The following is a 26,086-nucleotide window of genomic DNA, read 5'->3' as shown; positions in this document are numbered from 1 at the left end:
CCTTATAAGGTTTTTACAAACTACAAGACGGACACTTTTTGTCAGCTGAGACAAACACGTACAAATGCATGATTCAATCGAGTTGGATTTATTTGTGTTTTGAATTCGATCAAAACATCTAAATGCCCACCTAATTAATGTAGCATAATTGAGTCTGTATTGTTGAGACCTAGTCTAGAGTTTCTAGTTCAAAACGTACGGCTAAATGATTGACCCGTTTCTCAATAGATCTGACGCTATCTTCCAACTTTTCCATAAGATCGCCTGTCTTCTCATAAGCAATATCTTCTGCACTTTGCTTATATAATTGTTGGCGACCAAGCGTTGCGGCCGCCTTTGCTTTGATTTTAGCATTTCGCCATCTCTGCTCTGCAGGAATCAACTAAAGAAAAAATCGATTTCAGTAAATGATGGTAGATATTAGGTGGAACAAGGTATCTTTGGCTTGAATAAGCTCCCCCAGCCTGAGGCCAGGTGAATGAACCCCCCCCAGCCTGAGGCCAGGTGAATGAACCCCCCCCAGCCTGAAGCCAGGTGAATGAACCCACCCAGCCTGAGGCCAGGTGAATGAACCCCTGCCCAGCCTGAGGCCAGGTGAATGAACCCCTGCCCAGCCTGAGGCCAGGTGAATGAACCCCCCCCAGCCTGAGGCCAGGTGAATGAACCCCCCCCCCAGCCTGAGGCCAGGTGAATCAATCATTTTTGCAAACACGATTTCATTTTCACTTGAATCAAACCCACCTTTTTCTTTTTGCCAAACCCAGCCCAAGAACGGAGTCTTGAAAGAACGAAATCAACAATTTCATAATCGTTGCTCATGCCAAAACATCTGTCTTGAACTTCGTGATAGGAGTCTGTGAGTATGGCCACAAACATCGTGACAAGAATCCAGCAGACGAACATGACGTACGTGAGGAAGAACATTGGACCAATCACACGATCTGCCAAGAACAACTCCGTGAACTGACTCTTGCCCAGTATCACTCGGCCTAGTGCCATCATCGCTGAGGGAATCGTTTTGAATTGCGAGACGTTGTAGCCAAACACCAGGACACCGAACATTATAAAGGCGAAAAAAACAATCCCGAATTGAAAGCTGAACCCGATCAACGCTGGTTTTGCGTGTTGAAGTGTTTTACCAAACAAAGAGATACGAAGGTTGAAACGCATCAGTTTCGTCAGCTTCACGGTTGTCAAGGCAACCACCAAGGCCATAATGCAATTCAAAACCTGTCATGGTGAAGTCAGAACACAAGATTTTTATCTTGAGACGCAGATGATAGCAATTTGTTGCACTAGTTAATAGTGAGTTAGTATATAACAAAGTGAATGTCTGAACTAGAAGTTTATAAGGTAGTTCAATGATATTACCTCATTCCAATAGGAGACGTATTGGAAATTGACAAACTCTCCATCACGATCTTTCACCCTTTGCATCAATTTCGTTGTTACGTCAATGCGATAGACATACACGCCAATCGCAGCGTAGGAGCTCAACAAAATGGCAAAATCCAACGCGTTCCAAAACTCTTTGAAATAACCCATTCCCTGGTGATATATCTTTTTGACGGCAATGTAAGTATAGCCAAGAATAAATAGGGCAAAAATCATCTCACAAGCAAAAATGAAAAATGCGAAACCGCCAACGTAAAGTTTGAGACGCATCGGCATTATACTCTTGAAGTAAGAAATACCGCCGAATTCTGGGAATTCAAAAAGAAGGCTTACTGCTGTGTAGAGATTGATATTAGCGTTGTATGTCGTGAGTTCTACGAACAGTGCCCTGGTTTGTCGATTAAGCCATTGCAATGCTTCCAGTTCGTTTGCAGTCTTGTTGTTGTCTTTTCCTAATTAAAGAGAAGAGCCCGATGAACATGAATTTCAAAAGAACAGTTCAAATTTTTAGTGTAGCAAACACATAGCCATAGGAAGAACAGTTTAGAACTGATAGAGCTATCCAGTATAAATAAAATCAGTTTAGTTTAGGTTTCCTCCTGTAGTAACACTGGATCAATAAGAGATGATCCTTACTGGACCTCTAGGAAGAACAGTTTAGAACTGATAGAGCTATCCAGTATAAATAAAGTTAGTTTAGTTTAGGTTTCCTTCTGTAGTAACACTGGATGAATAAGAGATGATCCTTACTGGACCTCTAGGAAGAACAGTTTAGAACTGATAGAGCTATCCAGTATAAATAAAATCAGTTTAGTTTAGGTTTCCTCCTGTAGTAACACTGGATCAATAAGAGATGATCCTTACTGGACCTCTAGGAAGAACAGTTTAGAACTGATAGAGCTATCCAGTATACAGGGTGTATCAAAAAAAAGTTTACAGTTAGAAAAACGTCGCTAAATTAATCAGCGCGCAATGCTTGGTAAAACCTTTGGTGAAAATAAGTTGTTTGACGCCCATTGGTTTATCTGACAACAAAATTGTCTCAAAAAAGAACCATTTGTAGAGTGAGAATTTTGTTAGCGAAAAGCACTTTTGAATGAGCTTGCGCCGAAAAATGACACGTTTAAAATGCAATCTGATTACGTGGGGGGGAAATATGGAACATGTTGTTTTAACTAACAAAGTTTCAAAGCATTTGGTCAATACCAACGCGAACGCACAGCCGCCAAATCTTGGATTATTTACTCTTTTTCGTTTTTAAATGTCATTTTTAAAGCCTCATTAATTACGCATTGTCATGTCTTTGTACGCTAAGTATTTATTGCATAAATTGGAGAACTTTTTACAGCGTTTATTTATAAAAACTGTTGCAATGTCGATAACTCAAGTCTAAAGTTTATGTGACACAGCCGGCTAATCTGGACGACCTCGAGATGAGAATCCGTAACGAAATGGATATTCTAAGGCAGGCCAGAACCATGGTTCGTCGTGCTGTTAGTAGCATGACTGCTAGGGCTGGTTTATGTGTGGAACGAAATGGCGGTCACGTTGAAGATTAAACAGAACAATGTAATTTTTGTAAATAAACATCATTGTAAATAAGTATTGTTAATAATATCTACGATCAAATGTTCGAAACAATGTTCAAATAAACGCTTTATACGTTAAAAAGCTTAAACAACGCTTGAAAGCGTAAAGTCCCTTGGGGAAATCCGTGTTATAATTTATGCAAAAATCTTAGCGTGCAAAGACATGACAATGAATAATTAATGAGGCTTTAAAAATGACATTTAAAAACGAAAAAGAGTAAATAATCTAAGATTTGGCGGCTGTGCGTTCGCGTTGGTATTGACCAAATGCTATGAAACTTTGCTAGTTAAAACAACATGTTCCATACTTCCTCGGCGCAAGCTCATTCAAAAGTGCTTTTCGCTAACAAAATTCTCACTCTACAAATGGTTCTTTTTTGAGACAATTTTGTTGTCAGATAAACCAATGGGCGTCAAACAACTTATTTTCACCAAAGGTTTTACCAAGCATTGCGCGCTGATTAATTTAACGACGTTTTTCTAACTGTAAACTTTTTTTTGATACACCCTGTATAAAGTTAGTTTACCTGGAACCAGTTCATTGATATAGCCGCTGCCGCTGTAAGTGTTAAACCTTCCCCAGGTTGGGTAACCATCAAGATCTCGCCAATCTTGAAAACACCACGGGGAGTCTTTCTCTCCTTTCAGGTTAGTTTTCCAACGACTAGCGTAACACTTTTCGTCTTCGTTGAAAATGGAGTAACCTTTGAGGGAAAAGTCCAGAGCGCCTTTCATTTGTTCCGGAATCTTGCAGGATTCTTAAGAGATTTTATTGCAACGTGTTATTGTATATTTATTATATGGCGAGACGAGGCGGCACGAGACGTGGCGAGGCGAGACGAGGCGTGGCTTGGCGTGGCGTGGCGAGACCAGGCGTGGCGAAGCGAGGCGGCACGAGGCGTGGCGAGACGAGACGAGGCGTGGGGGCACGAGGCGTGGCATGGCGAGGTGTGGTGAGACCAGGCGTGGCGAGGTGTAGCGAGGAAGGGAGAACATAGCAGGGTATGTGACGATAAACTCTAGGTATGACACGATACATACCGTTTTTCACCCTCAGTACTCTCATTCTTGCCTTCGAGATCAGTTGTTGACCCATCGTCCCATGAACCATAACGTTGCCATATCGACCATTGTAAAGTTTCTCAGGGAGCGCACTTGGGATGAAAACTTGTCGCGACCAGTTCCAAAAATGAGAAAAGTTATCCAACTATGAAGAAACGTGAATGACGTATTATAACAGACACTATATTATAGCTATCTAATTCCTAGAATATTGGAATATTGCATTGACAACTTACTCGTTTAGTTTCCTAATAAAAGGCAAAGTATCGACACTAACCTTGTCTGTCATGGCACTCAGCCGGTTCATATGTCTGTACATGTACACAGATCTCGTGTCTTATGACCGTAAGTGACCATCCATTAATGATTGTGAAAATCAAATGAACGATGATTTCTTGAATTAGGAAGAACATTTTCCTCTCCTTTACTCTTGCTTTCCGCATGACAGCCAACATCTCCTCTGTCGGTCGAACTGGTAATCTAATTTGAAGGTAGAATGATGATCTCTCAGTCTCGCGCGGCTGGGTTCATAGATAGCCCAGATGTTCTCTCAAAAATATCAATATCTGGTAGGTAGTTTCAAGTGTGGGTATATGGGTTGTCTAGATGGATCTAGTAGGTTGATTGTGGGAAAGGTGCACAGGTTGCTCAGATAAGTCACTCGATGATATCTGAATTTGACAGGCAGATTAAGAGGTAACGATACTGATAGACTGGATGCTCCCTCGATTATATTAAGATCTGGTACGTAAATTGAGGGGTAGAGCTGGCTTCTACATGAATGGTTTTACCAATTATTACCCGGCCTCACAGTTTTAAAAAAAATACTTTCACTTTGAGAGACTGAAGCTAGACTATGCATAGTGGATAGTGCATAGTGGATATGCATAGTGGATAGTGAAAGAGAATCCTTAGCATAGTGGATAGTGGCAAAACTGAAAGTTGAGCACCGTCTTCTAACAGTTATGTGAAAGGTCACACCAATACGACAATCGATGATGCCTACTAACCTTGGTGTGTTGAAACCTTTTTCTCCGTATCATTCCCGCCTCTGAGACATTTCCTTGTTGCGAGTGCTGTCGTTCTCCTCGTAATATTCCGACTCCCGAACTCTCTTCGTCAGGTTTTTTGATGATCAGGCAAAGCGAGTGCAAAGACCAGCACTTTTAAAGGCTGGGACAAATATGTCTTCACAATTGACGACTATCGAAAAAAGCCATTGGAGTGAACGGCCATTGCCAAACTGCATGCCATACAGAATAACTACCGCAGCAGAGCCTAGAAAATGATACGTGATTGCTAAGAAAAAAACAGTTCAAAACTGATACTAGCTTAGTTTAGTTTAGGTTTCCTCCTGTAGTAACATTGGATCAATAAGAGATAATCCTTACTGGATCTCTAGGAAGAACAATTTAGAACTACAGAGTTATCCGCATAAATAAAGTTAGTTTAGTTTAGGTTTCCTCCTGTAGTAAACTGGATCAATAAGAGTGATCCTTACTGGACCTCCAGGAAGAACAGTTTAGAACTGATAGAGCTATCCAGTATAAATAAAGTTAGTTTAGTGTAGGTTTCCTCCTGTAGTAACACTGGATCAATAAGAGATGATCCTTACTGGACCTCTAGGAAGAACAGTTTAGAACTGATAGAGCTATCCAGTATAAATAAAGTTAGTTTAGTTTAGGTTTCCTTCTGTAGTAACACTGGATCAATAAGAGATGATCCTTACTGGACCTCCAGGAAGAACAGTTTAGAACTGATAGAGCTATCCAGTATAAATAAAGTTAGTTTAGTTTAGGTTTCCTCCTGTAGTAACACTGGATCAATAAGAGATGATCCTTACTGAACCTCTAGGAAGAACAGTTTAGAACTAACAGAGTTATCCAGCATAAATAAAGTTAGTTTAGTTTAGGTTTCCTCCTGTAGTAACACTGGATCAATAAGAGATGATCCTTACTGGATCTCAAGGAAGAACAGTTTAGAACTGATAGAGTTATCCAGCATAAATAAAGTTAGTTTAGTTTAGGTTTCCTCCTGTAGTAACACTGGATCAATAAGAGATGATCCTTACTGGATCTCAAGGAAGAACAGTTTAGAACTGATAGAGCTATTCAGCATAAAGTTAGTTTAGTTTAGTTTACCTAGCGTTGTTAGCACAAGGATGACCCAACCAACGTAAACGAACCAATGAGGAAGACTCGAGGGAAAAATACATTTTTTGAATCTTTCCCAACGCGACAGCTTCTCTTTCTGTTTTTTCTTCAGTTCAGCAGAAGACAATCGAGAGTAAATATCACGCGTATCGACTGCGGTACTATCTCTGGAGGGTCTACCAGGGGCTCCTTCGAGAGTTTCAAGAGACGTTTGAGAAGTGCGAATGTTATCGTAGCTTGAACGTGGCAAAAGGGAGTTCGATTGACGCTGGCTCTTGCGAGCAGCCCTGGGACGAGCATTACGGAATATATGCAAAATCACAACATTGACTGGAACGATGATCAGAGAGCTTATCACGCCAATGTACACCTGGGAAATATACAATACAGTGATTTCAACAGTCGTGATGTAGCGCTTTGGGTACCTTCGACAAAGTGGTCTAGTGTAGGTAGTATTCTACAATAAGCTGTCGTGGTTTGTGTCTGAACTACCTGAAAAAGATATCTCAAACGTGGTGGTTCAGTGTAGGTAGTATTCTACAATAAGCTGTTGTGGTTTGTGTCTGAACTACCTGAAAAAGATATCTCAAACGTGGTGGTCCAGTGTAGGTAGTATTCTACAATAAGCTGTCGTGGTTTGTGTCTGAACTACCTGAAAAAGATATCTCAAACGTGGTGGTTCAGTTTAGGTAGTATTCTACAATAAGCTGTTGTGTTTTGTGTCTGAACTACCTGAAAAAGATATCTCAAACGTGGTGGTTCAGTTTAGGTAGTATTCTACAATAAGCTGTTGTGGTTTGTGTCTGAACTACCTGAAAAAGATATCTCAAACGTGGTGGTCCAGTGTAGGTAGTATTCTACAATAAGCTGTCGTGGTTTGTGTCTGAACTACCTGAGAAAGATATCTCAAACGTGGTGGTCCAGTGTAAGTAGTATTCTACAATAAGCTGTCGTGGTTTGTGTCTGAACTACCTGAGAAAGATATCTCAAACGTGGTGGTCCAGTGTAGGTAGTATTCTACAATAAGCTGTCGTGGTTTGTGTCTGAACTACCTGAGAAAGATATCTCAAACGTGGTGGTCCAGTGTAAGTAGTATTCTAAATAAGCTGTCGTGGTTTGTGTCTGAACTACCTGAGAAAGATATCTCAAACGTGGTGGTCCAGTGTAGGTAGTATTCTACAATAAGCTGTCGTGGTTTGTGTCTGAACTACCTGAGAAAGATATCTCAAACGTGGTGGTCCAGTGTAGGTAGTATTTTACAATAAGCTGTCGTGGTTTGTGTCTGAACTACCTGAGAAAGATATCTCAAACGTGGTGGTCCAGTGTAGGTAGTATTCTACAATAAGCTGTCGTGGTTTGTGTCTGAACTACCTGAGAAAGATATCTCAAACGTGGTGGTCCAGTGTAAGTAGTATTCTACAATAAGCTGTCGTGGTTTGTCTGAACTACCTGAGAAAGATATCTCAAACGTGGTGGTCCAGTGTAGGTAGTATTCTACAATAAGCTGTCGTGGTTTGTGTCTGAACTACCTGAGAAAGATATCTCAAACGTGGTGGTCCAGTGTAGGTAGTATTCTACAATAAGCTGTCGTGGTTTGTGTCTGAACTACCTGAGAAAGATATCTCAAACGTGGTGGTCTAGTGTAGGTAGTATTCTACAATAAGCTGTCGTGGTTTGTGTCTGAACTACCTGAGAAAGATATCTCAAACGCGGTGGTCCAGTGTAGGTAATATTCTACAATAAGCTGACGTGGTTTGTGTTTGAACTACCTGAGAAAGATATCTCAAACGTGGTGGTCCAGTGTAGGTAATATTCTACAATAAGCTGACGTGGTTTGTGTTTGAACTACCTGAGAAAGATATCTCAAACGTGGTGGTCCAGTGTAGGTAGTATTCTACAATAAGCTGTCGTGGTTTGTGTCTGAACTACCTGAAAAAGATATCTCAAACGTGGTGGTCCATTGTACGTAGTATTCCACAATAAACTGTCGTGGTTTGTGTCTGAACTACCTGAGAAAGATATCTCAAACGTGGTGGTCCAGTGTAGGTAGTATTCTACAATAAGCTGTCGTGGCTGACAAGACAAGCAAATACAAAATTACAAACCTCCTGCCAAGTGAAGGAATATGAACCAACGAAATTGGTCGAACTTGCTGTTGGTTCACTCGCTGCCTGGTAGAACATGGCATTGGCACACATTGTCGCCATAACTATACACAGACAGCACGAGAGTCTCTGAACACGCGTGAACGTGCTTTGTGGGGGACGGTTTAGAACCGAGATCCAAAGATGTGTGTCGCTGAGACCACGTTTGGTTTTTGTGTAAAACAAATGATGAAAATCAGCAAGCTCTTCGTCACTTGCAACTGGCAATAATCTTTCAACCTGAAATTGTGATTAATTATGTTACGAGCAACGTGGTATCCTCTCTAAGATCTTGTTCAAGCGCGTTAGGTCCTATGAATTGGGGGTCTATTGTATTATTTTCCAATAGACAAAGCGTTTTGCGCACAAGTGAATTCAAACAAAGAGAATCCCAGATTCTTATGACAAGTGTGGACTGGGTTTAAGCATAGGAAAGAAACGAATATTTCAACTTGAGGAAATGAAAGATTGCTGAAAGGTCAATCTACCTGACCATCATCTTCGTCGACGGCAAGCCAACGATCACAGATGAAATAATATCTTTCATCTTTCTGAAGATCTGTGACCATCACTCTGCTGAGGTACCATGATCCTTTGCTATTGTCGTGCCATACACGAATACAGTACAAACTGCCGATCTCCTGAAAAAGATATTTCGATGGTTGATTCTGGACAACACAATGCGCCTGGGTACGAGACGGGGGGGGGGGGGGCGAACAATAGAGCAAAGAGAATCCAGGTACGAACCTTGGGTGAGGTGAGAAGAAACTTCTCCATACTTCCACGAACAAATCTCGGATTCTGTGGGTTCACTAGAGATCTTGCTTCAGAATCGTTTTTTTCACCAGAAAGGATGATAGTTACCTCGGAGCCAGTCCCAGCGTTTCTGCGCATGCCTGTCCAGATAGCGATCTCATATCGGTACCTGTCCTGAGCTCCGTTATCCGACAATGCACACACACCGACCTAAGGTATGAAAACATAAACTTAAGACAAATAAGTAAAGATGGACCAACTTGTTCTCCAAAGCCTCGCCAGAACAAAAAGGCAGCTTTGCTACGAATATTTACTCCACCTTAGCGCAGTCAGATCGATCAGCTCTTCTCGCCCAAATCAAGACGATGATGTAGAAAATGAACATTATCGCAACAGCAACAAAACAAACATATCCTTGTTCGAAATCTTCAAGCGAAAACTTCGTCATAGGGTTTGGTCTCACGATATAAGAACTGAATGCAGTCAAATGATTGCACTGACAGACGGTGTTCAGTGGTGTCGACTTACGACCAACCTTTGAAACAATACATAATCTTTTATTTATACTGGACAGCTTTATCAATTCTAAACTGTTCTTCCTAGAGGTCCAGTAAAGATCATCTCTTATTGATCCAGTGTTACTACAGGAGGAAACCTAAACTAAACTAACTTTATTTATACTGGATAGCTCTATCAGTTCTAAACTGTTCTTCCTAGAGGTCCAGTAAGGATCATCTCTTATTGATCCAGTGTTACTACAGGAGGAAACCTAAACTAAACTAACTTTATTTATACTGGATAGCTCTATCAGTTCTAAACTGTTCTTCCTAGAGGTCCAGTAAGGATCATCTCTTATTGATCCAGTGTTACTACAGGAGGAAACCTAAACTAAACTAACTTTATTTATACTGGATAGCTCTATCAGTTCTAAACTGTTCTTTCCAGTGTTACTACAGGAGTCAAATTTATTCTCACAGTCTGCAACTACATGTAACTCACTTTGCATCCATCTTTGAGCCATTCAGTGTGATTCCAATAGCGACAAGAGATACTTTGGACAAAAACATCGTAGACTTGATCCTCTGGATTGCAGTTTTGCCCATCTGAATGCGAACACACCAGCAAGCCAACTGATACAACACCTTTGACTGACTTCAGTTTCGCTTTGTCTCGAAAGAAGACTACAAAAGTATCATCCGCATGCTCCTTAATATCTATAGGGTAATCAGAGCAACCAACACAATCCCCTTTCAGTGAATGTTGATAATCGTAATTCGTTCGGGAAACCTAACACAAGAAAAAAATTCAATGGTGCAGTTGCCATGAGAGATGATATTTAGAAATGATATGAATTCCGTGATAAATATAAGCAAGAAAGCTTAGAATATAAGCAAGTCTAGACCAAACCCGTCATCTCAAAGCAAGGCCATGCTGGGAAAATGGAAAACTAAACGTTCAAAAGGTCTGAACTTTGTTGAAATGCATACGATGAACAACTGTGGAAGAGAATACAAGCCTAACAATCATGGACTGCGTTTTCGATTCACGGATGAAATTCTCACCAACATCATTGATTCAACCATCAATTTAAACCCCACCTTTTCTCCAAACTTCACATAAAACTTAGGTTTTCGCTTTTTCTGGTCCTGACCGGTTTTTTTAATCTTGAGCATCATCAGTTCATCGAAGTGATCCTCGTTCACAGAAAAACCGTACCAGAAAAATTTATCGTCGGTCTTAGATTGATTTAGAGGAGTGTATACGACACCGCTGCCATCGTTTGAAAGAGTGATGTTGATATTAACTTTCAGATCTTTTACGGTGATTTTTTTGCCATTTTCGTCACGAAAATTGAAAGTAAATACTCGTGGTTGGATGTAATGAGAAGTCTTGATATCCCAGGTGTAAGGATTCTTATTGAAATAAACCATCTAAAAAAAAATTCAAATACCATCAAGAATGACCGAGAGAAAAGTCGAGCTTTGCTTGTTTACGATCAGAGATGGTTCATTTGTATGAGGGGAAAAGAAATAGATACCACATCGCTTCCTAAAAACCGTTAAATTCAGCACCACCAAAACTCATGTAGCTGTCTGTTTTTTTGTATTTGAGAGCAGATTGGACAAAACTTTGTTTTATAAACTGCAATGTTCGTACACATCTCACCTCGGTGAAAATTTGCCCTTCTTTGTTTTCTTTCAAGAGACCCAACGTACTCAGACTTGGTAACGAAATGGCAGCCTTTGAACCAGTCTCGCTTGAAACACTTTCCTTAATTTTCCCATGATTCAAACGTTTATTATCTACCTTGTTCAGCTCCACAACAAAGTTTGACGTGTTGATAGTGGTTGGCTTCTCACCAATAAGTTTGCCTTTCGACATTGCTGCCGTCACTTTTTCAAACGTTTTGTCCCAAACCTCTATGACATCCTCAGTATTGACGCCAACCTTACAACATTACAAATTACAACAAAGAGTTAGAAGACCTGTTACAACGATACTTCATGCCATGCTGACAATGGCATCTTTCTGGTCTTGCAGTAAAACAGGAATCCACAATTTCAATGGAGTCCATATAGTTTATTAATCTAAACCATTTGGTTTATTCATCTGAATGATGAAGTCATAATTATTTATAGCCAATACAAATATACCATTCTTGAAAAAGTACAAATCTTTTCTTAGTTATCATGCACTGTTAATAACTATATTATTCATCAGAATCATTCATACCTTTCTTAGTTCTTGTCCTTGCTTGGATAACGTGCCATATAGATTCTTCTTCGCTAATTCGGGCGCTGAAAAACATATTATCATGTTTAAAATCCAATTAAAACTCCAATTCAATTTCACACCTGCATGAAGTTCTTTCAAACGCAGGACAATTCATATAGAACAAGATGAAGGTTTGGCCAAGTCCTACGCTTGGATAAAACTTCGGATGAATTCCTACACGCTTAAAAACGCTCAGGTTGATGCAAGTTGATATAAACAGGATGGAGCAATGTTGTGCTGCCCACATTGTTCAGAGTTGTTATCAACATTGAACAATATTGTTGAAACTGAATCGGGTGTAACAATATTGTTCAATATTGATAACAACCCTGAACAATGTGGGCAGCACAGCATTGCTCCATTCTGTTTATATCAACTTGCATCAACCTGAGCGTTTTTACGCGTGTAGAAGTGAATGAAAGGCTTGATAAAGTCCTAGTAGAGTTAAGAAAACAAACCATCTTTTTTGCTTGTATCTTGACCAGTAAAAACGGAGGCGTCCATAATCTTCGACAAACTTGACAAGATACTTCCTGATGTCTTATCGATCTCTTGTCCTGTTCGTCTTCCAGGGTCGAATGCAATTTTTAGTAGGCTTTCACTCATCTTCTCTAGAGTTGTGACTGCACTCACCTAAAACACAAAATAAAATACAGTGGACATAGGTCTATAGGCGATCAATTGATCAACTGGTGCTTGTGAATGCCCAAAGCAATAAAGGACAAAGCGAATAGCGTGTTAATGCTCGAGGGTTGATACTGAAACGTGTTTACTAAATGATAGTTAAGCTATCATTGGCCAGCGCAAATCGCAACATAAACAAACCTGCGTCTTTTGGACGACCTGAGTTTTTTCAGATGCAATAAGTTTTACTGCCGTCGAAGTTTGCTGGATCAGGGGTAAAGTATTCGCTTCAACTTTCGATAGTTTTTCAGCGAGAGTATGTCGAAGCTAAACAAGATGATAACGTGGAAAAATTAGTTTTTACAAGGGATCTTTATGAAATGAATTTTATAGGAGGGACATAAACTTACTACAGGGGGGGGGGGTTCAACCAACACCCGTCAAGGTTACGTGTCTGCAGGGGGGGTAATCTGAAAAGTAGAACATTTCAAGCAAGTAACTCAAACGGGATGACGTACTTCTTTATCACTTGTCTTCGATGTATCTTCGCTGTCTTTGCTGCTGTTTTGCCCATCGTTCAAGACTTGTGCAAACAGTGTCACACTTTGTGTCAGTTCCTGAGGATTCTCAGCACCGTCGATACTTTCCAATTTCTTTATATCCTTTTGTAATTTATCGCGATCCAGCTCTTGTTTCTTCACCTGACAAAACATAAACGAATCAGTTTGCATGATTCAAGCATATATTCTGGGGGCGGTTATACGAAAGCTGGATAGCGTTATCCGCCTTTTTTCCAATCGTTCTAAAATTGCCCATCGTTCGAAAAAACTTTGATTCAACCTTTGTCGGGTGTCTTGTGATACGAATTCAAAAATTAACGTCCATACCTCCACTGTTAAATTTTCTTTGGCAAAATTTCCGAAACCATCCCGGATTTCAATAATGATTTCAATCTTATAACCATTCTTTTCCGGGCCTGCGGGCAATTTTCTGGCCGGCGTTTTTCCCTCTTGACCGTGGTACCATAATATCCACTCATATTGTTTACTTTTAACTGTGTTTAGGTTCGTATCCGTTTCCACAGAAGTCTTGTACTGAATATCGTAAACCAACGGAGCTTTCTCGGCTTTCCATTTAGAGCACGAGATATCAAATTCATCCGAAGCTGCTGTTCCACTCTTTGGTCTAAATATGAAATAAAGAAATGGAATGTTAAAAAAAGAAGAAGGTATATAAAATATGTCTAAAATTATATTTATATAAAGTAACAAACAGTTACTTCATGGTCTCCGGGAATATTGCATGCTTCTGTAGTGCTGTTCGTTTCAAGATTTTTACAAAATAGGACTTCTATTGATCCAGAAAATATTTATGGAAAAACATATTCAACTTCATAAACAAGCGATTAAAAAAAATTGATGTAAAAATACGAGTTAAGCCAGAGTTACGCTAACCGGCTTTTGAACAATCGGCCCTTGGCCCCAGGGTTTTAAAACACAACGGAAAGAAAACAGCAAGGCAACTTGAGCACATAATTTTGCCCAGTGACTTCTGGACTTAACTTACGATATATGACATGTTCCTCCAGTGAGTTCTCCGGCAGTTTCAAACGAATAAACGGAACGGGATTGTAAGTTATTTCGTTTAGTCGTCAGGTGTAATTCATACTTTTCACTCCTGTTTAATACACCAGGCGACAACACGATATTTTCTTTGCTAAAACCGGTCGTAGTGTCAACAGAAATATTAGCACCGCTTCGATACAATGTCCACGTGAATGTCACGTTACCGTTACCGTTACCGTTACTATGGTTACAAGAGAGACAGTGGCCTTCCAAGGAAAGACGATCTTCAGGATTTACAAGTTTGAGACAGTTTATTCGACATCTAAATATGGAAGAAATAATTTATTAATTTACTGACAATTTATTATAATTTGCCATTTTCAAAAAGATCATCTTTACTTGGCTTCTAGGAAGAACAGTTTAGAACTGATAGAGTTACTCAGCATAAATAAAGTTAGTTTAGTTTAGGTTTTCTCCTGTACTAGACCTCTAGGAAGAACAGTTTAGAACTGATAGAGCTATCAAATGTAAATAAAGTTAGTTTAGTTTAGGTTTCCTCCTTTAGTAAAACTGGATCAATAAGAGATGATCCTTACTGGACCTCTAGGAAGAACAGTTTAGAACTGATAGAGCTATCCAGTATAAATAAAGTAATAAAGCTAGTTTAGTTTAGGTTTCCTCCTGTAGTAACACTGGATCAATAAGAGACGATCCTTACTGGACCTCTAGGAAGAACAGTTTAGAACTGATAGAACTATCCAGTATAAATAAAGTTAGTTTAGTTTAGGTTTCCTCCTGTAGTAACACTGGATCAATAAGAGATGATCCTTACTGGACCTCTAGGAAGAACAGTTTAAAACTGATAGAGCTGTCCAGTATAAATAAAGTTAGTTTAGTTTAGGTTTCCTTCTGTGGTAACACTGGATCAATAAGAGATGATCCTTACTGGACCTCGAGGAAGAACAGTTTAGAACTGATAGAGCTGTCCAGTATAAATAAAGTTAGTTTAGTTTAGGTTTCCTTCTGTAGTAACACTGGATCAATAAAAGATGTTATCTCTAGGAAGAACAGTTTAGAACTGATAGCTATCCATGATACATGCAGCTAGATTCTTGTAAGAACAACATGCTCGATCTACTTACCTAATCTCCGTTGTAGGTGCATTTCGGTCCGCAATTGTAATCGTTTGGTTTGCGTTAGCTTTGTTAAATTTCGTCTTCACCGTAACCATCATCCCAAAACTTGTCTTTTCCGGCAATCTCGTCGCATTAATTCTCACGACTGAGCTATTTCTCCGTTCAAATGTCACATTTGGGCAATTAAACGAACATTCCCAAGAAAATGAAAGACCCGTGGAATTGAAGTTTTTTACGTCGGGATCATAGGATTCGCTTGCGTCTAACGAGATAATACCATCAGTTGGTAAAACGACATCCCGTTCCAATCCACCTAAAGAATTCAACAAAACTGATTCTCAGTTTCTAGGTTCGTAAAACGCAATTCAGAAATCCACAATGCATGTTTGCTAGACTTGGGAGAAATTGCACGGGCGCTTTCGTTTGCTTTCTCAAGATCAGGGACGCTGAAGGTTTACAATGAACGACCTTTTCTACAATTAACCGTAAGCTGTTGACAACACCGAGAACGCCAAAAAACTTTGAAAAAGAAAATAGGTCTAAATAGGAAATGATATCGTGATGAAAGGTAAAGATTCCAGCGTACGATCTGCTCTTACCTCTAATTACAGCAACTGGCTTACTCGCCTCGAGCTTCAAATAGCTCTTATCAAAAGACTTGTTGTATTGCCGGGTGCCATTACAAACGGCGACCAATTCGAGTCGATAAGTACCTGGGGCAAGTTTGCCTCCTTTGACGGAGAAAAACGTTTTATTTTGCTTAGAAACTGAATTGTTTGGATTTGAGTACAGAGTCCAGTTGTACAAACAAGAAATCTTATACGAACAGCTCTCGTTGTACCAGACAATTTTAGAGTTTACGCGGATATCGGATCCAAGACTTGTTCTAAATGGTCGATCCCTGGTTCTGCTGTCATAAATCTGAACTTGTGGTACACAGAGACTTTGGACATTGATTGAAATTGTGCAGTTCCTATTGCTTATTCCATTCTTTGCGACGACGATTACTTTCCAAAGTCCCAGGGCTTTAGGCACGATCTTTGTCGTATTGTCCAGCGGTTTATCGTCCCACTCATTATGTGTCAACTTGCCCTTCGGTTCAGGCTGTATTATAATAAAGACAAAACTAACTGGCGAACCAGAACCGATATTGGCTTGGAAATATATGGATTTGCCGGCATCGTGTTTCTCGATAGAGTAACTTGCATTTTTCACCTCAACATTCAATTCGTCAGTTGCGATGTTCACAGAGAAGTTTTGAATGGGAGACATTATTTCCACAGTTGATCTTATAGTTAGCTTACTATCTTCGACGAGACCAAATGCCGACACTGTGATGTTGTATGTACCGACTTCTGTATAACTGAAAAAGATTTAAAATGTTTATTAACTTTTGTTCTTATTACGACTAATCTGTTCTTATTTTGGCCAAAAGACTATCTGAACTAAACACTAACTCTCCTGACGAAGGCCGTCAGGTCGAAACGTCGAGAAGCGTTTTGTCTATTTTGGGCAGTTGTTATACCACATTTGATGCTATATTACCCGTTAAAACACGTTAAACTAAACTAACTTTATACTGGATAGCTCTATCAGTTCTAAACTGTTCTTCCTAGAGATCCAGTAAGGATCATCTCTTATTGATCCAGTGTTACTACAGGAGGAAACCTAAACTAAACTAAGTTTATTTATACTGGATAGCTCTATCAGTTCTAAACTGTTCTTCCTAGAGGTCCAGTAAGGATCATCTCTTATTGATCCAGTGTTACTACACGAGAAAATAAACTAACTTTATAAAAATACTGGATAGCTCTATCAGTTTAAAAATGGCCAGAAATTTAAGCCGATCTGAAAATCGTTGATCTGAAAAAAACTTCAATATTTATCTTGCACTTACGTGATATTAGTTGTAATAGTTTTGTTGAAGTCGTCATCACACGAATAAAACATGGACACATTGTTTCCATATTCAACATAAAACGTGGGATTGTCCCCAGCTTGGAGGGAAAACGAAATTTGGTAGGGCTTGCCAACTTCACCAGGATGAAGCTTCGGATCTCGGATAAACGTGAGATTTTTAATGTCCTCAGCTATGGATACAGTCTGACTCGCGTTCACGGAATTGATACGGTTTGATGCTGTGACATTAAACGTGTAGTTTCCTAGAAATTTAAAGAGACAAGCAAACAAACCAATTTCTTTTGGGTTCTTTTGTTTTAGGAGTTATCAGCACCAGTCGAGTTTTTAGGAATAAGGAACGACCTACTTTCATCGATGGATAGACTCTTGCCAGAAAACTATAAAGTCCAGGGGACGGTTGTTCGAAAGGAGTTTAGCTTAAACGCTGGATAAGCCAAAGTTTAAAAATACTCTCATACATCTTGTGGATGACTGAACCTGCATCTTATGCAGTAATATGTACTTCCATTGAAAATTCAACAATTTACATTGAAAGATTTCAGCTCAGTTGTTCAATAAATAGATCAATTTCGTTTTCCATTTTGAACTTATCCACCGTTTAAGCTAAACGCCTTTCGAGTCCCAGTTCTCTCACGCCAGACCATCAAACATTACCTGGATTCCTATACACATGGTTCAGTTGATTTGCGGTTGTATTTAGATCAGCAGTTCCATCTGCGGGCTTGACTGTGTACTCGACACTTGTTCCATTGGTGACGTTGAATTCAAAGAGGATATCCACACCCGTCGCATAGTATTTTCCAATCCGGGGGGATAGAATTTTTAAACCTGATATTCTCTCCTGTAAAGAAGTAAAGTTAGTTCAGTTTAGGTTTGCCTCCTGTAGTAACACTGGATCAATAAGAGATGATCCTTACTAGACCTCTAGGAAGAACAGTTTAGAACTGATAGAGCTATCCAGTATAAATAAAGTTAGTTTAGTTTAGGTTTCCTCCTGTAGTAACACTGGATCAATAAGAGATGATCCTTACTGGACCTCTAGGAAGAACAGTTTAGAACTGTCAGAGCTATCCAGTATAAATAAAGTTAGTTTAGTTCAGATGGTATCTTGATTCCATACCTGAACCAGGACTGTAGCTCTGACTATTTCATAGGCCAAAGATGATGCGCTGGAAACTTTGTACACGTAATGCACTCTGGGCAGCTTCAAGTCAATCGGGATTTCCAAGGACACGGATGATCTCAGGTGCATGCGAAACCATATCACAACATTCTGTTGCGGATTAGCATCTGAGACGTTTATCGTTTGGCCCTTCGAGAACTTCTGACCACAATACGTCAACACGTAAGAGGAGTTTGTTTTAATGTGTGGAATCCTAGCTGCGGTTGAGATATGAAACGCAAGGACATCCCCTCGCTTTATTGAGACTGGGGATGGACTTTTCATAAGTTTTGAACCAGGGCTTCCCGTTGATTTAAAAACAAATTCTAAAATATAAAGACAGAATTACTATTATGACATTGCCATGTGAAAAATGTACAATAATTGTAAATAGTACAGTATTATAAATGACTGAAATCACCACCACCACACTGGGATAAGTCTTCAATAACGGGGATTTATTGCTTTTAAGATGTTACTCAGTTGCTGTTTATGAAAATACTAATCATAGCTCACCTGAACTCACACGGTACGTTGTAAAATGATTGCTTTCAGTCGAGACATTTGTAGCGGAAGAACAGAATGACAATATCTCGCCATAGCTCGTCTTTTCTCCAGTACAAGAATCAGACGTGGATACGCAACCTCCACGGCAGGGTTTTTGACCGGAGCTACACACGGGTGATAGAATCTGACAGAAAGAAGAGTGGACTAATGACTTGCAACTCGCAACGTATTCGTGTGCTAGCCAACAGTCCCTTTGTGGGCATCATCATAGTCCATATATAGTCAACGTTTTACTCATTGTTTGGGCTTGACAGGGGGGGGCGCCAATTTAAAACACAAACCTGGACTGTAATATCTTCAGAAGTCAAGAGGTCCATTTGAAAACCAACAAGGCTCCCATCGTTGATTGCTGACGACAGCGGCATGACGTAGGTACCATTAGACAAAACACTGACAGTGTCAGATTCCTGGAGTATTTTAGGGCCAATCGTTTCAACAACGGTATCTGGGAAGATATGATCATGGTTTAAATGTTTATACGGCTAAATAGGCTGGTATGAGCGATGCAGTAAGTCACAACTCACCAGCCAGCGTTGCATTGGTAGTATTAGTAATGTTTACATTCGTCCCAGCGGCGAGGACACTCAGCATACATGACGCTTTCTCAGTCAGCTCAACCACATCAGGACAGTCAAGTGAAGCGTTTGCAAAACCTTCGTAGGTGGCCGTAACGGTAGCCTTAACCGCTTGAGGCATGCACTGCGGGCTCGAGGACAGTTCGAGCCGGTACTCTCCAGCGCTTGCGTAGTAGTGACTCACTGTTGTGTCGATATTAGAAATGATTTTCTTTATCCCGTCATCGAAGTCGAGTGTATACGAACAACTTGTGGCACCTGTCATGAGAAACATTGCGAATAAGTTGTAAAAAGCCACGCAATATCCTACATACAATATAACTTTTGCCCCCTCCCTTCCCCCTCTTCCTGCCCCCCCCCGTTTCGTCTAACCGCCTCACCTCCCCTCCGTGCCCCTCTCCCCTACCTGCCCCCCTACCTGCCCCCCTACCTGCCCCCCTACCTCCCCTCTCTCTCTCCCGCGGCCCTGACAATAACCGCCAGGTGGTAAGTTCACTGGCAGCAGGAAATGAAACCGGATTCTTACTACAAAACAGGACGATTTTACTCAACATTAGAGGGACAGTCAAAGACGTTAAAAAACTAAAGAAAAAACGAAACATTTTACCTGGGAAAGTGACGTTGAATTCCTTAAGAGTCGCTACAGACGAGGGAACAGTGAGCATTGGTAGCACTGCAACGCTATAGACTCTGTAATAAAGACCATCACTTTGCGGGTATAAACACGACGAATTTGAAACGGATGGCATGGAAATTTTTTCATTTTGACTGCACAAACAAATACCATTTACGGAAACGGCAGCGAACGTGACGCTGATGTTTAGGTTGGAGCAAGCTTTGGCGCAGATTTTGCCGGTGAGGTTCACACTGTAGACATAGTCTCCAGCTGTAATATTGAAATGAGTTTCGCTCGTGTTCTGTTTGAAACAGCCCAGCGAGAAATCTGTTGAAGAATTAAAAGATTATTCAGCGGATAATCCAGGGCAAGAGATGAGAAAATCGCATAATGCTTCAAAACATCTCGACTCTCAATGCAAAATTATTACTATTATGCATGTCTAGTGGGAGGATTAGGATCATTTCTTCAAGGGAAAACCTCAGCTATACTTGACTTCAGTACAAAAATATACAATTTTCCATACCGTTTTCTTCACTTTCACAGATTCCATATCCGAGCAAAAGCTGAGAATAAAAGAGAATATATGTTAATGTTAACGAGTGCATAAGCCTGTGTTCTACTTCAACCGTAGGGAACCGTAGCGTGTTTCTTCGTGTCAAAGTCATGAGTCTGAGTGTCCAGGAAAGAATGACAGACGCTACGTGTAGCTAAGGTACGGTTGAAGTGGAAAACAGCTCATAGGTTTATAATGAGTTACACGTCCTACAAAAAATTGACAGCTTCTGGGAAAATACAGCTGCTTTCGGAGTGGCACATTATCAGACGATCACGTTTGAGATATCTTTCTCAGATAGTTCAGACACAAACCACGACAGCTTATTGTAGAATACTACCTACACTGGACCACCACGTTTGAGATATCTTTTTCAGGTAGTTCAGACACAAACCGCGACAGCTTATTGTAGAATACTACCTACACTAGACCACCACGTTTGAGACATCTTTTTCAGGTAGTTCAGACACAAACCACGACAGCTTATTGTAGAATACTACCTACACTAGACCACCACGTTTGAGATATCTTTCTCAGGTAGTTCAGACACAAACCACGACAGCTTATTGTAGAATACTACCTACACTGGACCACCACGTTTGAGACATCTTTTTCAGGTAGTTCAGACACAAACCACGACAGCTCATTGTAGAATACTACGTACACTGGATCACCACGTTTGAGATATCTTTCTCAGGTAATTCAGACACAAACCACGACAGCTTATTGTAGAATATACTACCTACACTGGACCTCACGTTTAATATATTTTCTGAAGTAGTACACACAACAGTGTAAACCACGAGAGCTTAATGGGATTGAGAATATTTTCTACATGTATACGTTTTAAATTTATATATCTTGTTAACGCAGTTGATAAAATGTCATTGCCGTTATTATATAACCATATGTGCAGGAGGACTTAAAAAGGACAATACATGAATTTACCAAATCATCTGCGGAGTTAAAAACATTCATTAGCCAAATTGCTTGGACATAAAACCCCAGCAACTGTTTAAAAATACATGGATATTAGGCCATTTCGTTGGTAACTATGGCATGTATCAAATACTACTTAGATTATACTTCACGGCAAATTTTCTTGTAATATTGATGTATATCTTGGCTATAAATTGTCTCATGTATATATCATTCACACTTGACGCGGTTCCAGTAGGAACTCTAACAAGCTCATGACGACATTCGCCGCGCAGAAACACCAAAACTAAAATATGCGTTGGCTGAATTTTAAACACCCGAAGTACAATATTCTATAGTAATAGCCATAAGTTCCTTCCTGAAATACTAAAAAGAAATCCTATTCACGATTAACACATTTAGTACCATTATATACAAGTGGATTAGGGCGAACGTTTTACAACGAACAAAATGTGTGTATATATATCTGGTAGCTCTAAAGAGTTAACACTTTTTATGCATGCAGTAACTACGCTCAGCTTCGCGCTTGTAAACAAATATTTTAATGATTTATACGATTCGTACGCTGAAAAATACAGCGAGATCTTATAGCTATCTGCATGAGACGAAATTAAAAAATAACAAAGATAAAGTGAGTATAAAAACTATATGTATATGTTAACTTACCAGAGTTGTTAAACTAACGACCCAAGTCGATGATGCAGTTTTTGCCATTTTGCTATTTACACACAGCTTTCGTCTGTTTCCTTTCCAAGGAATCCTCAGTCTTTTTACTAGCTTTAAAATCCTTTTTACTAGTCGATGTGAAGGTAAACTCTTCCCAAAATGAAGGTTGTTAGTTATACGAGCGTAAAAAAACTAAGTAGGACGAGTCCTTCCGATGGTATAACTCGATCACAGCTCAGCGTTACAGGAACAGCTGAAATTCAAAATGCACAAACGTCTTCAATAATATATCTCAGACGACAAGGTCGAACAGATGATGAAAGATAAACAGACAGGTCGAACACACAAAACGTTTAATTTGGCTTGCTGACGTCGGCTCATGAACACTGAACTAACCGATCGCGAGAGTCTCATTACAAAATTTTGTGAGCGCGGCGACCTCGCGAGGTTCTCAAGAGCTCGTAATAGCTCACGAGTAATTTAATCTAAAATACCGCCTGGCGTGGCACGGCCGGGAATGGAACGAACAATAGAGTGCAAATTATTTCGAAAAGATAAGGAGATGTATATAGTGAAGTATACTATATTACATCGTTATCAGCTGTCTGATGGCCAAACAGGAATCGTTTAAAAACATTCCCTTTATATTCCCTTCGCTTCAACAGCAGACTGGGGTTTAGATGTACACATTAAAAGCAAAACGCAGCGACTAACTATAGCTTGCGGACCAATATATTGGTGTATATATATCAATGATATATATATTATAGGTTCGCGCGAAGACTGGAACTTACATGCAGAAGGACTCTACTATATATGCTAGAAATAAAACATTGTTGTGGTACTTTTTGACTGGGAAGAAATTCCACTGAATGGACAAAACGCTTTAGAAATTGCCTGACAAACCCATGCATGGGTTATCCTTATTGTGGGTAAGGTGAACGGCATAGCATTTAGCATGCTTTTGATATCAGAAACAATCATATCATTATCAGTATTAATTTCACATCATGCATGAATATTATATATATATTAATCTGTGAAATATACAGCCGTGGAAAATATCTGATGGAAAAATTTCAATCAGGAAAGAGCAGGGGGGGTGTACGGGATTTTCACTCAGTAACTACAGCAATTGAAATGATAATGTTCAATTAGGGCGATTGTTTTGCTTGTATTTTTAGCTTTCAAAGTTGAACTTAATTTATATTTTAAAGCAAAAACTGTAGGATTTTCTTACTCCACGAGTGTCATATGACCGAAGATATGAAAGTTATTAAAACGACGTTTGCATTTTGAATTATCTACTAATATATTAAGCAAGCAGTTCGGCAAAGGTTTTTAATAAAAGCACTGTATCTATCTCATTAATTCTACCCGCACATGTCACAAAAATCGCTCAAACTTATCAAGACATTTGCACTGTTTTATGAAAAGAATTAATTTTCGATCAATGAAGCCAAAATATATACACCCGACCCAAGGAAACGGTATTTCAACGCGCGTGTTGCCAGGGAGACGGAGAGAACAAATAAAAACACTGGCAAACCTTGCGATATTAAATTTTAAATGCATGAAAGTCAACTTTCCTGGCTTTTCGTAATATCAATAATAGCTTTTTACGATATATTTTCGTATACTTTAGATTATACTAAAGATTTTCGTATACTAAAAATTATTTGTACTGTAAGGTACAGCCATTTTCGGCACTGAAGACATCCATAAAACAAAACATTCACTGTGTTTCATCACAAGCTTTTAAACAATTTTCGGCTTCTATAGAAGCAATATTGGAAAAAAGCATTTTTGTTTGAAGAACAATGCATGTTGACAACTAAACTAACGCGTATATTTAACGTTGCGTTCTTATTTTGTGTTATTGCAGAAAATAAACAACGCCCGTCACCTACATAAGTCTCCGGAAGATACTGATCTGTGAACATACTAAAAATTGCGATTGAAAAAGATATAGCCACAATTATACCCACACAGCCGCTGGTTCACGCTGGGATGACATGCACTATTAATATATTCGTTTAACTGAAATTCGGGGATAAATAAACGGCACTATAAACATCATCCTAACTGAGTTGTCAAAATTAAACGGTCTAAGTGTATTTCAACTTGTAGTTTGCGAACTGGGAAAAACACGCTATACATGCAAGTGCTTTTAAAAGGCGTTGGAGTACATTACACTCATAAAACAGCTTAACAGCGTGTACGAATGGATTTCCTTTGCTGCAGGTATAAACAAGGAAATTATATACGCTCGCTTGATAACGTACACGGAACACGTCATATTTTAAAAGGACCTTATCAAGCGATAAAACTCGAAACTGTATTTCTCTTCATACATAAACTTTGTTCACGATCAACCCAAACTCTTGTGGGATATCTTAAGTTTTTAGGCTGGTACAAATGAAAATTCTACACTGGAAAACAACGGTTTATGCATGAGCCATCATATCGCTAGACCTTACTTCAGCTTCACAAAAAAAATTCATGACATCATGGTTCTCCTACATCCGTTTCTTCGATGTAAACGACGAACACTTTATGAAAGCAGGTAGTCAGGCCGTTCAGTTTATCAAAATCGTATCTCATAATAGAGCACACGGATAAAACGAAACGCGCGCTTAAGGATATATTAACTACAGCCAAATTAGCAATCCCATGGCACGGGCAAAAAAATCGACTCTTGCTTTTAACGTTCAAATGCTTTTTAGATTTGAAACATCCTTAACCAACGGGTGTTCTTAATAATCTGTTTTCTACATATGTATAGCAGTGGAACTCGAGATATGTATCATGCATACAATAAAATAACGCAAGGTTAACACAGTTATTAAACAGCTGTTTCTACAACATCGTCACAAACAATTTATATAGCAGCTAGCAGGTTGGCCAACAATTTGTCCTAAATTATCATGATCAGATATCTAACAACGAGATAGCGGGTGATTCAAAACTGATCTAGCTGTATGGGGGTTTGTTTTTGATCGACTATATAAGACAATCGTTGAATCGAAGAGAAACAAGCTCTCTGACTTGCTTCATGAAAGCCTTCATCGCTAATTTGTGAAAATATAACGAGAGCTGTTCCCAATAATTTCAGTTGCGAACGCTTACTTTGGTGAGAACCCCTCAATTAACTTTCCCACAAAACTCTTATTCTTTTTTGACCGCAAGAGTTCTATATACACTATACGAAAACTCGCTTGAACATAGGGTCCTATAACAAGAATTACAAAAATATGCAGCCGCGGTCAAAAGTACCGAAACCGTAGCAGCTGACGAACAACATAAAAAAAACGACTAAGAGAAGTCTATTTTCTTATTTCAAGATAAATTTAAATTTTGACAAACCAGAATTTTCTGAATCGGAATATTCCTCAGCAGAATGGATCATCACACAAACGACATATTTCTTCCATTGACATAACAAAAACGAGTGTATACGATCTTTCGAGAGACAACCACGTTAAAAGCACGTCCAACTGTTAATGAGAGAGAAGACTCGTATAAATATGACAGCTCGCATACAATGTTATTACTAACGTTAAAAGCCTCTCGTCGAAATTAATTCCAGCAAACTATAAACGTGCTCAATTAGCACGGATATAATTAGATGCAATTTTTGCTCAAACAGGTGGACATCACAGGAAGCAGTGATGTTTTGACATTGCATAGTCAGTCGATCTTTTACTTTTTCTATAATCAAAAGCTAGAGGTAAACGGACTTTTGTATTTTGATATCTCTATCATTCCCAGATCATCTCTTATTGATCCAGCTACAGAAGATACCTAAACTAAACTAACTTTATTTATACTGGATAGCTCTATCAGTTCTAAACTGTTCTTCCTAGAGGTCCAGTAAGGATCATCT

At 39.4% G+C, this 26,086-nt stretch overlaps 1 protein-coding gene across 1 annotated transcript; it reads right to left on the bottom strand.

Moving 5' to 3' along the window:
• Window positions 1–5: 5 nt before the first annotated feature.
• LOC114535997 (polycystic kidney disease protein 1-like 2) lies at window positions 6–25,697 on the bottom strand. Its single transcript, XM_028557340.1, is given in 35 exon segments — window positions 6–382; window positions 742–1,230; window positions 1,372–1,847; window positions 3,512–3,742; window positions 4,026–4,191; window positions 4,270–4,277; window positions 4,324–4,567; window positions 5,205–5,229; window positions 5,231–5,324; window positions 6,188–6,569; window positions 8,305–8,583; window positions 8,832–8,984; window positions 9,091–9,309; window positions 9,419–9,634; window positions 10,099–10,386; window positions 10,698–11,030; window positions 11,266–11,547; window positions 11,833–11,897; window positions 12,333–12,507; window positions 12,700–12,825; window positions 13,017–13,199; window positions 13,386–13,683; window positions 14,065–14,385; window positions 15,206–15,512; window positions 15,799–16,562; window positions 17,097–17,361; window positions 17,774–17,960; window positions 18,240–18,607; window positions 18,798–18,972; window positions 19,130–19,293; window positions 19,373–19,681; window positions 20,031–20,366; window positions 20,566–20,605; window positions 22,201–22,453; window positions 25,567–25,697. Coding segments are annotated over 34 exon segments (8,229 nt in total). The 5' UTR covers window positions 22,249–22,453; window positions 25,567–25,697; the 3' UTR covers window positions 6–169.
• Between the last annotated feature and the right edge of the window lie 389 nt (window positions 25,698–26,086).

The sequence above is a fragment of the Dendronephthya gigantea genome, unplaced genomic scaffold (assembly GCF_004324835.1).
Source record: "Dendronephthya gigantea isolate DGI-Jeju-01 unplaced genomic scaffold, DenGig_1.0 000129F, whole genome shotgun sequence".
Taxonomy (NCBI): domain Eukaryota; kingdom Metazoa; phylum Cnidaria; class Anthozoa; order Malacalcyonacea; family Nephtheidae; genus Dendronephthya; species Dendronephthya gigantea.
Note: the sequence above shows the minus strand (reverse complement) of the source record. Positions and strands in the feature narration are given on the sequence as shown.